The 13,760-nt window shown below is 40.2% G+C and overlaps 1 protein-coding gene across 2 annotated transcripts; it reads left to right on the top strand.

Moving 5' to 3' along the window:
• The first annotated feature begins 6 nt into the window (after positions 1-6).
• On the top strand, positions 7-5,021 carry kcnj4 (potassium inwardly rectifying channel subfamily J member 4). 2 transcript variants are annotated; one of them, XM_079642581.1, is made up of 2 exons: positions 7-612; positions 2,814-5,021. In XM_079642581.1, exon 2 carries the CDS (start codon positions 2,989-2,991, stop codon positions 4,363-4,365), a length of 1,377 nt encoding a protein of 458 aa, XP_079498707.1. In that variant the 5' UTR covers positions 7-612; positions 2,814-2,988; the 3' UTR covers positions 4,366-5,021. The 2 variants fall into 2 exon arrangements, with proteins under 2 accessions (XP_079498707.1, XP_079498708.1); XM_079642582.1 differs by having other exon boundaries at positions 7-607.
• Positions 5,022-13,760: the final 8,739 nt, after the last annotated feature.

Raw genomic sequence — 13,760 nt, forward strand, 5'->3', positions numbered from 1 at the left:
TCTTCGTTGATGTGGCATTTAACATGTAATAACAGAGCTGTGGGAGAATGGGGTTTGGACTGTGTTGGAGTGAATGCAACAGGGATTTGTGTTTACAGGCCAGTTTACAGTATAGTCCTATATTATTGCAACAGTCCTGATGATTCAGCTTCAAACCATGCATGATGGAGATGCAAGCCCTTCATCTCCAAGCCCCCAGACTGTTTTTGTCTTCCATCTGTTTCAGTATCATCTCTCTTGTTTCTCGAAGAGAGTTAGAATAGAACACATGACTCAAACAAGCTTACAGTACACCAGGCAGTACTCAACTCCTACACATCACAGACAAAGAGGCAGACCCACTCCTCCAGTTTTCCTCATTCTTTTATTCATTTCTCTCCTCTCCTCATCCATCCCTCCCTCCTTTCTAAACCCTCTGCAAAGATTGACACAGCATTTTCAGCCTGAAGTGAATACGTATAGAACGAGACACAGACAGGACTATATTCAGCAAAGGAGGCAGCAGAAGACAATGATGGACTTGACAACAAGGATAAAGGAATGAAGAAGAGATGACAAAGGAACTAAAACGTGACATTTTAAGAACAAAGTAACAGGAAACTATTTGGTAGGGTGAGTATGATTCAAATCAACTTCATGATTTTGTTACAAATGTTTTATTTGTACTATGAACTCCACATGACTCTTGTGATTAAGTGCAGATACACTTCTTTGTCACTGAAAATACCTGGTGAGGATGACAAATGCATCACCTGGAAACATGATACACCAGGTGTACCTTGGTGCACATGATCATCAAACTCATACTGATGTTGTTTGACATGTCACATGCCCAGAAATCTCTTCTTTATTTTCAAATGTTGGTCCTTTGACATTTGGAACTACTCTTAAAGTCAGCAATCAGCCTAAACCATTAAGCCCAAAAACTGTATACCTACAAATAAAATGTATTATATTGATTGAACAAGTGACAGTCAAAAGAAAACTCAGTGAGGTGCTGAAATAATAATAATAATAATAATAATAATAATAATAATGATACACTGAAATGTTTGCAGCCTTCCTCTGTCTGTGTGTTCAGATGGAAATACAAACACATGTCCAAGGAGGCTAATACAGTAACGTGAATCTTTCACCTAGCATAAAAATAAATGTTGATGTTGGAGTATCATATATGTTTACTTCAAAAAGCTGTCATCTGGACATGTTAAGAATGCTCTACATGAACGTGGAAATATAATATGTTTTCCCAAGTTTAAAATGATACCACATGGACAAAACAAGAATCTGAAATGAGGCCAACACAAGGGTCGTCCGGTTTGTGATGATTGTAGCGTGGGAATAATCACTCTTTGCACTGACTCCTCTGTGGGTTGGCTCATGACGAGCAGAGGTGAAATCAGGGAAAAGTATTGATTCGTTTTCAGATTGCTAGTTTTTCATTGAAAGCAAAAAGGAGGAAGTGAAGCGAACCTGAAAAGACTCACACAAATATCCCGAATGACTGACACAAAACAATCGTCCACAGTCCCCGAGTCCCAACACAAAGCAGGTCCTTCACTGAATGTCATCATTATTTAGGAAACACGTGCTTACATTGAAAAATTACATTTATGTAACAAGGTTCTTTTTTTATCGCATTCATTTAGAGTCAATTAGATTTAGAAAAAGCATGAGAAGGCTTTGCTTGTATCTGGTAGTTTAAATGTACTTTGAATGACCAGATATGACTCAGACCACTCTGCATAATTACTCCAGGCTTTAAAATGAGAAGTTCATGCACTGGTCACAGAGTTTGGGCTTTTTTGCTTCTTTCTTCTTTCAGACCAGTGGAAAGAAAACATGTATAATACATCCAGGTGTTAATTTAACTAACCTTGTCTATTTGGGTCCAAAGCTTGGGCTAGCTTTGTCCCTTCAGTTTAATAACTCATAATTAAGCTTATTGTTATGCAGGTTCTCCAAGAGGCTTGTGAAGGGAGGGGTGAGTGGAAAGTATTCAGAAAGGTGCAATCTGTAAACTCACCACTAGATGTCACTAGATCCTGCACATAAAACATTCGTTAACTCCCATAATTGTTGTTAATACATTTTTGTCAATTAACTAATAGATTAATCATTTATGCACAAGTATTTGCACAATACAAAAAGGTCTTAATTGCAAGTTGGTTAAAACCTGTGATATTTCAAATGTGTTTCTGTAAATCAAATATAAGTAGAGAGCCTTGGGTAAATCATTTGGAATAGAATAAGAATACAAAAGGCCTTTCAAAATACATTTTTTAAAGATTTAGTTAACAGATCACTCCTATCCTCAGTGAGGTTTCACGCATTAAAATGGTTCAGAAAAGTCTCCAATAAGAGTCACCTCTTGCAACTTATTTAAAATCTAATAATAGTGATGCATCGCTGCCCTTATGACCGTTCTTCCACCCTTCCCTCTATGACTCATGCTATAAGAGCACTTAATACTGTGTACTCTTCCCTTTTTCACCACGTTTCTCTGATGACTCTCCATTTCTCTCCGTCCACCAAATGCCACCAGACACTTGTTTCCATGGAAACTGGCTTTAGTGAAAGCCCCCATTTTTACAGTGTTTGCAGCAGGCATCCCCACCCTAAACCTAAACATAACTCTAACCCTGAGAACCTGAAAGTAGGCATAATAAGCCTCCTAACCCAATGCAGTGTACATTACCAAATTGATTTCCTAACTTGGCAATAAACATTCTAATATCCAAAGTTGTTTGCATCTAATGTCACCAAAAATGTTTTTAATCCTCCCAATCTCACTTGTTCTGTTGTTCTGACAGGTACAGCATTGGTTCAGGCATTCTACCAGAGGACGTACGCCAGGAGATCTCCAGCTTAGGTCTCAATAACGGCCAAAGTTCAACTTCAGTTTGCACTCGCCCTGCGACGTATAGAGACCAAACACAGTAAGAGGAGGTTGGGTTTCCGTACCCAGCTCCGTGTGGACGAGGAGGAATGAACAACGTTAAGATATTCACGAGGGGCACCAACCAAACACGGAACCGGTTTGTAAAGAAAAATGGACAATGTAATGTTGTATTCACCAACATGGATGAAAAGAGGCAGCGCTACCTAGCTGACATCTTCACCACCTGTGTGGACATCAGCTGGAGATACCTGCTGCTTATATTCTGCGGCAGCTTCCTGGTCTCCTGGCTTGTCTTCGGGATTATCTTCTACAGTGTCTCGCTGGTACATGGGGACTTTAAGGAGCAACCAAGGGTGAACGATGATGGGGTATCGCACAGAGCGCAGACTCTACGAACGCCCTGCATACTTCATGTCCATGGCTTTGTTGGGGCGCTCCTTTTCTCCATGGAGACCCAGACCACCATTGGTTATGGCTTGCGCTGCGTTACCGAGGAATGCCCCGTCACTGTACTAACTGTGGTGGTGCAGTCCATAGTGGGCTGCATCATCGACTCTTTCATGATAGGCACAATCATGGCAAAGATGGCACAACCTAAAAAGAGAAACCAGACTCTCGTGTTCTCCAAGAATGCTGTAATCACCCTGCGAGACGGCAAGCTGTGCCTCATGTGGAGGGTGGGCAACCTGCGTAAGAGCCACATTGTGGAGGCTCATGTCCGCGCAATGCTCATACGTTCATACGTTACCAAAGAAGGTGAGTTCATCCCCTTGGAGCAGATGGACCTCAACGTTGGCTACGATAAGGGAACAGACCGGCTGTTTCTAGTATCCCCACTGGTCATAATCCACGAGATAGATAGAGATAGCCCCTTGTATTCCTTAAATCGAGCTGATCTGGAGACGGATGACTTTGAGATCATTGTGATCTTGGAGGGGATGGTGGAGGCGACTGCCATGACCACACAGTTTCGTAGCTCCTTCCTTGCCAGAGAGGTCTTATGGGGTCACAGGTTTGAGCCCGTGATCTACGAGGATGAGGACCGCTACAAAGTAGACTATTCTAGATTCCACCAGACCTACGAGGTGCCGTCCACACCCCATCTCAGCGCCAAAGAACTCGACAAGGCCACAACTACGGCCTCTTCTGCCGTTTCTCCGGTTTCTACTTGTAGAACCAAGCAATACCTGATTACCAGGTCGCTGAGCGCCTTCTGTTACGAGAACGAGGTGGCATTGAGCTGTGGAGAGGAAGAGGATGAGGTCTTTGATGCCCAGAGTTCAGAGGACAGTTCAGTTTCGGTAGACTTACAACATATGTTCCAGGACACTGCGACCAGGACATCAGGCAGTCGCAGCGTCATGTGCGTTCTGGACATGGACAATAACCAGATGGAGTTTGACATCCTGCAGACTGCAGTCCCCCTTGATCCAGTGACCTATAAGAGCGAGAAAGAGACCTGAAGGTTGTCATGTATCGAACTTTGTATTCACCCACAAACCCTAGAACTACATAGACCTGAAGAAGGATTGTGTGGTGGCGTTCTCAGCTTTAGATTGAACATACAGATGGTTTGTCAAATGTTGCCTTGCCAGTGTTGTTGCAGAAATTGTTTCATTAAGATTAGAAATTACGAAAAAACACTCTGCATATTCCTAAATACCTTTGGCCACTGCATTCCTTGAAGATCTGTTATAAGATGCACTGTTTAATCAAAGTCTGTTTAAATTACGCTTGATAACCTTCATGTTGATTATGACATTCAATGATTGTTACACATACAGTTTCTTGTAGAGTCTGCTTTTTGCACTTCTTCCTGTAAATCGTATATACTTTATTTAGATTACAATAGCAATAGCAATGTTATTTTTGCTGTACAGTTAGCACTTCAGGACCATTTCAAGTTTAGTCACTAATTGTAGCAGGAGTATTTCCATGAAGTTAGAAGACATCATTTCTGACAAATGCCTTGATTTAATGCGATTTAAAAATCACTACATTTTTTAAATGTTATTTTTAAATATCTTAGTCCTTCTAAAAACAAAGCTACGTTTGGAAATAGTGTTTTAACAAGCTCAGCATAATTTTACATTTAGTAGTAACCAAGACCTGTATTAGATCAAAGATACTAAAAAGGAGTATACGTGTTATCAATATACATCAAAGTACATTTTGTTCACTTCACAAAACGCACTTTATTCCTACTTGTTTACCTTTTCATGTTGTAAATAAAAATGTAAATAATTGTAGTTGTGTTCTCCTTTTGGAAACCTGGTTGAAGATTGAACCCGTGAGGAAAAACTTTCTTTTCTAATCCAGTAATGAGTGTTGGAGCTCCAGAGCCACTAGATGCCTCTGCAGCCATTTCTATCAGAGCCTTTACAACAACACTCACTGACTCAAGTTCCCTCTAGTGGCGAGATGTGGAAACAGAGGAGAGCTTAAACATTGATCATGAGACTCTAAATTCAAGATTGTTTCATGAAATTCAAGAATATTTTTGAGAAAAAGACATTAAGATGTGATCAATAATCCATACAAAAAATAGTCAGATGAGCCTTTTAACCCCCACTAGTTTATTGTGTTGTAGGAGTGCCTAAAAAACAATGTGAATGTTCTGGATAGGTTGAACTAAATAATGTTCCTTTGAGATGTTAAGCTCTGAGTTTTCTCCCTATCTTAATTTTTGGAGCTTTGGTTACTTTTAGCGGGAGACCCAGAAGATGAGGAAGAATCTAAGAGAGATACTGAAGACCCCTCAAACTCCCAAACATCGGATTTGTTGACAGGTGGAAGGTCCCCTCAGGGGAGTTATAATGTGCAGTGACTCCCTTGCATGTATCAGGTGCTGCTTGAAATAAAAGAGTCCTGAGGAACTTGACACGGGTTTCGGTGAGAATTAACCCCTCGTTATAAGTGACTCCCCCTGCAAACTCTTCAGCCATTTTAAACCTGTGCTTCATGTTCACCTGTTGCTGTATTTGGGGTGTAGGATTACAGATCCTAAACATATTTGTTGGCAAAGAGAGATTGAGTTGGTCCCTAAAACCTCCTTGCAGCCTTGATGAACCCAAACCAGCTTATTGCACGCCCTGATGTGTTCAAATGATGGGATATCTATAGGACTGTTTTTTGGCTCAAAGCACTCACAGCTGTGTACTTTCCTTACAATATGTAAAGTATCTCCAATTATAAGTCATTATGAGTTCCTATCCCATAATCAAATCATTTCTGTTCAGATTGTAATCGAGTTAAAATCTAAGTTAAAAAACTAAGATAATTCCCCTCATGGTCTTGATCTTCATTTAATTACAGATCCTCCATCCCCTGTCTGTCCGTCAGTCATTCGGTGGATGTACCCATGCACCAAACTTGGGACCTCTGAACCTCAGGAGAATCGGAGAGGTGGAGGAAAAGATGAACAAGGGGGAAATGAGGAGGAAGGGGCAAGCTGCTGGTTGACTGCAGGCCTCGAGGCTATCATCTTTTCATTAGCCAGCCAGTGAGTGAGTGAATGAGTGTGATCGGTGGAATGGTAAAAAAAAACTGGGAATCCACGCTGGGTTATTAGGGTGATTTGGGGGCTCCCACTGACTCCTTTTGTGCATTGTCTCGCAAGTGAGCAACAGTGAGCCTTTGTGTGGGACATTTAAATGCCTGCTAGCATGCTAATTATGGGGATGTATGTGTGTGTGTGTGTGTGTGTGTGTGTGTGTGTGTGTGTGTGTGTGTATGTGCGTGGAAGTGAGTGTCTGTCAGCTTCTCAACCTTTCCATCTAGTTATCTCTCTCCTGGGATTTACACTCTTTACTATCTTTCCCCAGGGCACTATAACGCATCACCAAGCTTGGGAAGTAACGAGATAGAGTGGTGCAGAAATAAATCCTTAATCCCGGAAATAAATTGGTATTTTACCACTTTCACTTGTCTTGAAGTCAACAGTTTTTTGAGCGTTTATCTGGCTATTCACTTGAATTCACGTTTTCTTTCTACGACACAAAACACATCAGTAAATATCCCACTGGTGAAGGTCGGAAACTTCTTTGTGTCTTAAAAACACCGGTTGACAACAAGTGTCTAAATGAGACGTCATCATTACATTACATTACATTACATTACATTACATTACATTGCATTTAGCTGACACTTTTATCCAAAGCGACTTACAATAAGTACATTCGACCAGGAAGACACAACCTTGAAGAAAACAGAATCATATAAGTACATCAGGTTTCATAGAGCCAAACATTTCAAGTGCTACTCAACTGGCTTTAGATAAGCCAGTCCTTTATCAGTATATAAGTGCTTTGTTAGTAATTCTTTGTTAGTATTTCTATCACTCGAAGTGGAGTCGAAAGAGATGAGTTTTCAGTCTGCGCCGGAAGATGTGCAAGCTATCTGCTGTCCTGATTTCAATGGGGAGCTCATTCCACCATTTTGGAGCCAGGATAGCAAACCCACGTGTTTTTGCTGATGGGTGAACATTAGCCACCTTTAGCTTAGCGGTGGGGAAGTCATGTGACCGTGCTGTACAGCACGGTCACATGACTTCATGACGTCTTCATGACTCCAGGCAATAGCCTGGCGTTAGCTTTCTGGCAATTGCATTTATGCTTCAACAATCATAAAGTGGTGTTAATAGAAGAATTGAAGGATGAACCCCTCTTTAATGGTCACACATACGGGCACACAGCACACACAGTGACATTTGGTGCATGTAACCCATCCTAGCACCAGGAGCAATGGGCAGCTATTGCACAGCGCCTGGAGATTATCCTGCTGAACAAAACGCGTTAAAGGTATGATTGCCGCAAACCTTATTTTCTGCAATATACTGAAATCCATTCCAAAAATCCCATTGGCTTTTTGTTGAAGCAGTCCTTGCTAACTTCTCGGTTGGCCTACAAACATATTTTTCCTTTTCTCTCCATTTATTCCTAAAAGTGTGTGCCCCCCGGTGCTTAATTGTTTTTTTGTTTTTTTTATTGATCAGCTGCTTCTGACTATACTACGGTTGGATCCGTTTCGCTCCTAACATTAAGCCTCTCTGACAGCCAGTGAAAGGCATTTTCCTCACATTTAGCAGTGAAAAACCCCCATTTCACTTCAAAACATGCCCCTAGTACTTTGCCGTACTTAGTTCATCAGAACTTAGTTCATCAGAACTCTGAAGAGCAAATCACGTTCACACCGGAATAAGATCCTGAGGGAGGATTAGTCAAATGAAGTCGCTGACGTCACTTCTTCTTCTTCTGTTTTGGGTTTACTGGCAGGCCGCAAACCACTTCACTGCGTATACTGCCACCCGAAGTCCCCGGCCGGAAGTCCCCGGCCTGAAGTCCCCGGAGTTGGGGGCTGGCTTCCGAGTAAATCGGCAGAACGGCGACACCTCCTCATCTCCACCGCTCCCATGTTTTCTTTTGTGTTGCCATAAGTTAGTCTCTATGCGTTTGTGCGCTGGGCTAATGCTAATAATGCTAATGCGAGGGAAACAAAATGGCGGCTTCACAACACTTTTTGGGAGTATTACGGGGCGTGGTTTGCAATCCGCCCAGCCAATCAGAAACAAATGAGAACCTTTTTCTCCCATGAAAGCACCTGCTCTCTAGCAGGGACTGAAAAGGGGGTGGAAAGGTTCTCATTAACTAAGTTCTAGTTCCGGATTTTTTTGGTGTGAACGCACATTTTCGGAACTATCTCCTCCTGGGACCCAGCCCATTGAAAATGTCAACTGTAGTGGACATTTTGTTAACATGCATCTCCTTTGACTCTTTTGAGCTACTCTATCAATCCCTGATGTACTGTACAGAGGACATCCTTGTCTTTCCAATGATATGTCATTGGTTAAAATTGCATGCTGGGAAGTTCCTCTTTCTTTTCATCCAAAATGGCTGGCATACCAAAAACTAAATGTTATAGAAGCAGGAGGAGAAGTCAAATATTGTTGAATAATTGTAATTTTTACCATGAAAATCATACATGTTCTTGTTTATTAACATGCTTTCAGAACTATATAATTAGTTCTGAAAGCAATTTAATAATTCAAGTTTTCAAATAACAGCCCTTTTATAAATGTCAGTTCTAGTGGACGTCAGGACCATCTTCATGGACTTAATGACTCAATATTGTTGCAGGAGACGGAACTGAAGCAGACATTTTCTGTACCAGATAGTTCAGGGAGATTAAGATTTTCAGCTCTCAGATGATGAGAGAGATGAGGATTTCACACCTGGGATAGAAGAGGGTCAAGAAGAAGGGGGGGAAGATGCAGGAGGCTCCATGAGCGCACAGATACAGACAGAGAGACAGATAGGGACGAGCTGGAAAGACATGGCCCTCTGTGGGCCAAGAGTAGCACGTATGTCTTATTGTTGATTTTATTTTAAGTGGAGCCATGAAAAATGAGAATTGCCTCAGGAATGCAAGCTTTGTTTCTATGAGCATGGTCAAATGGAGACCACATCCATACAACTAGTCAAGATGACCCTACAGCCCGTGCCGACTGGAGTCAATGAGGTACTTTTCCCACTACATTGACTACAAAGTCTTTGAAGATCTGGAAAGATTCACCAAAAACCAAACTAGTTTTTTTATTGACCAAATAAACAGCAATGTTCAGATCAATTACTTATTCATGTTTTAAATAAAGGTGAATGTATTATTGTATTAATCTCACTCTATAACCATAATATGTTACATAGTCTATCTATTAATTTTGGCTGTCTTTTCAAACTAATATGGTCCCGACGTCCTCTACAGTGGACATACTGTAACATTTTAAAACAAAATAAAATAAAAAAAGTCTAAATTGCAAGATGTTTTTTTAACCTTAAATAGGTGGGAAATCACAAAAAAATGGAAATTGGAAGACACTTTTTTTCCTCGGGTCCCAGGAGGATATCGGAACTATACTGGGAAAAGTACTCCGGTGTGAAAGCGCCTATTAACTCCTCCCGCATACTCTTCAGCCATCTTAAACCTGTGCTTCGTGTTCACCTGTTGCTGTATTAGGGGTTTACGATTACAGATTCCAAAAATATGTTTCCGCAAAGAGAGATTGAGTTGGACACAAAAACTGTCAAACACGCTAAAACAAACCCAAGATACATAGAGGAAAGTGTCATCTGTGTCTTTTTAACCCCAATGCATTAAAATGTATTATATTTCTCAAGTGTTGAAGTATTTTATTGTTACCACTTTATTTAGGCTTTAGCCTGGCTGGTAGCATTAGGAACATCTATTGTGTATCCATTATGTTTCTTAATTAAAAGTGCCAAACACTTAAATAAAATAAAATAAAAGCATAACATTTAAAAAAGAGTAAATCACAGGCTATCTATCAAATATACATTTATGCCATATTAATATCAAATATAAAATATCTATTTTTAGTACAGATCTTTCATTTTAATCCTAAAGGCATATCTTTCCAGAATCTTAAATACAAACTCTGCATGTCTAATTAATCTTCTAATTAAAGTGTAACGTGTAAATAAATTGCATTTAGAAATTAGGACACATTATCAATGTTTTTCATCAGTGAGCTGTGCTTAACAAATAGTCTTGCAATTGAAGATTACAGCCTTATATACACCTGCCAGATAATTTAACAGATAGAAATGGGATTAGTGAATGTTTTTGATTATTATGATTAGGCCTACATTGTTAGTTTTTTTGTTAATGTATGATCAATTCATAGACAATAAGAGAAGTGCAGCATTTCAAATGTGCTGCTCATGCTTACGTGATACGAAAATGAGTAAATGTCCAGAAAAGACATGAATGACAGAGTGTCCTTATGTCTCTATTATGTCTGTAACATCGTAATATAAGCACAAAAATAATAATAAGCTTCCACATATCTACATTTAAATGACGATTTAGTCATATTTTTGGTGTCTGTGTAGGTCAGTATGTCAGGCCAAAGAATTGACAGGCTCTAATGTAACTTGATGTCGCCTAAATAGAATTATCTTAACTGACCAGGAGGGAAATACAATTGAGCTGACACAACACTGAACAGCAACCACCAGCGTCTCTCGCTCAACACCACAATGGCGGCTTTGTTTTCCCTGATAACGTGAAGCCTTTACACTGATGTCATTCTGATGTGGTTCTTCAGACTGAAAGTGAGTAATAGGGTATGCTGAAAATCAAAACATCTCCATCACTCAAGCTGACGTGAATGACCAGAATTCTGCAGAATGTCCACGTTGGTGTTTGTTTATCCACACATTTGCGCTGTCTACCCGTGCAAATTCATGAAAAATGTGACTTAAACTAGCATTTGTTCACGTGGTAATTTTACTCAGTTTAACTGCATTGGACGTGTCTAATCATGCCTTTTCAATTATCACGGCTGTTTGTCAACTGAATTTATGATTTATGATCTGTGACTGGCAATGATTGGTCATGTTTATTAAAATAACTATTTTTGGACTGCTATACACAAGTTATTGAGCCGTTTCCGCTCTACATCCTGAACTCCTCCCTTCGATGCAATGCACTTCCGTTTTGGCGGACTGGGTTTGTTTTGCTAGCTAGCTCCGTTGTGCCGACAAAGCACTGATATCGCAGAGACAAAGAGGATATAACAATTACAACATGAAGAAAAGTGGTTCGGGAACTACGTGTGCGGTAGTTGGTTGCAATCACTCGAGAAAGCACCTGAACGAGTGGTTAGATAGAGAGTGCTACGACCACAAACCAGCACCCAGCACCCAGCCATGTTGTTCATTAAATACAGATAAACACAACAAATACTGCATGCATTGTATTTTTTTATATTATATATGAATATTTTCATAGTGATGTAATTGTGTGGGCTGCTTTTATATTTTAATTTGTAATACCTGTTAGGATTAAACATGTGATCTTTCTTGTTGAAGCCATTTCTTTAGTTTCCTCTCAACAATTAATTAATTCAGTGTTATTTATGTACAGTGTGAGCTTAATATGAATGATGAACTGTGTTAAAAGAAATTGTAGCACTCTAAGGAACATATGAAATGCAATAATGCAATAACAGTGCAATAATGAAATTAAATTACATCAAACTTTATTTTCACTCAAACAGTACAGGCACATATGATATATTGCACAGCATAAAGAGATCATGTAAATTGTGCATTATGTAAACAACAGACAACTGTTGGCTCCTGTGGGCATGACCTAAATAAGGCAGTTTATTTTGGTTTTAAAATGCTGAGATATTTACTGCAGAACTGTAACCTTCCCTCAACAAAATCGTCAACAATTTTCGGGAGCATGTGGGCAAAGTAGAATGTGCGCAGCCTTATGATATGCCTTCAGACTGTCCATTGCTTTTCCATCTATTGCCATGGATTGAACGAAGTAGGAGCAAATTTTGCTGTACGTTATGCTGGGCCACGTCGTCATGTTATCCTCCCAGTTTTGCACTGAATTTGGGTGGGGGAGAGTAACGCCATCTCCAGTCAAAGAAGTAGAATCGTGTTCCCAAGCTAGCATCACTGTTAGCATCGAAATCGCTGTGTTTACACCAGTGCCCGTCTGACTGTTTACACCGGTTTACACCGACAGACGCTGTGCAAAAGACTTCCGGCGGAAATGAAGTGCATTTGTGTAGGGTTATGGCGCTACCCGTGTTTTGGCGCGTAAACTTGTCTATAGAGAGGCGAAGTCCCGCCCATCTACTTCCGACCCATGGGACCTTATTTTGGAAGAATTATGTATTGAAGTCAATGGAGAGAGAAAACGTATCTTTCGATCTCGTTTGAATTGTGCCACGAATTACACATTTTTTTACACAAAAAATAATTTCTATATAAAAAAGTCACAGTTTGTCGTAAAACTGTTGAAATATTAGACTCCGAAAAATATGCAACTAGAAAGACTACAAATCCCAGAATCCCGGTCCCGCATGCTGGCTCTTACGGAACCGACTAACTCCCCTTGTGTTTGTGTACAGCTCTCAACATGCCCAGACTTGGAGTGATTTTCACCTCTTTTAATACTTTTCGCCTCATTCTGAAAGAAAGAAGTGAAATGTGCCAACGTGACGGCCATCTTGGTGTTGGTGCGTGACGGGAGATGTAGTTCATTGAGGGCTTTCACACAAAAAAGTGTTACTTCACAGTTTTACGACACATTTTAATTTTTTTGACTTGCAAAATTATCTTTTAAATTGACAAACATCATATGTGTAATTCGTGGCACAATTCAAACGGGATCGAAAGATAATCTTTCTCTCGCTATTTCAGAAATAAGGTCGAGGTCAACATTTGTACACTCTGTATGCCCTCTTTTAAACCGTAATGTACAGATATGACATACACCCTGCCATATGAATTTATGTAATAACGCTGACTTTAAAGGGATAGTTTGGATTTTTGGATGTGGGGATGTATGAGTTATGACACAGAAACTAAGCAACGTACTGCTTTGGACGGGGGCAGGAGTAAAACCAACTTTAGCCAAGTCAAAAAAAGATCAATAATAATATCACCTCCAATGACTCCTTTGTTTACTTCCTTAACATAATGACAAAACTACGTAACACTCACGCTTCTATTGGCTAGCGTCAAACTCATTGTACGTGATAGGCTAAGGGGTGGGACATCTCTAAGCTGTTGACCAATCACAACAGAGCCAGTCAGCTAACAAATCAGAGCAGACTTGGCTCTGGTTTCAGACAGAGGGTGAAAAGAGGTGCTGCAGCACAGGCAGTATGAGAAAAATAAAGAGCTTTTTGAACATCAAAGCATGGAGACATGAATTAGAGACACTACATACTGATATACACCTGAACATCAGCAGGAGAGGACTCTTTAAAGTAGAGACACTACATACTGATATACACCTGAACATCAGCAGGAGA

Source organism: Notothenia rossii (genome assembly GCF_949606895.1).
Source record: "Notothenia rossii genome assembly, chromosome: 8".
Classification (NCBI taxonomy): domain Eukaryota; kingdom Metazoa; phylum Chordata; class Actinopteri; order Perciformes; family Nototheniidae; genus Notothenia; species Notothenia rossii.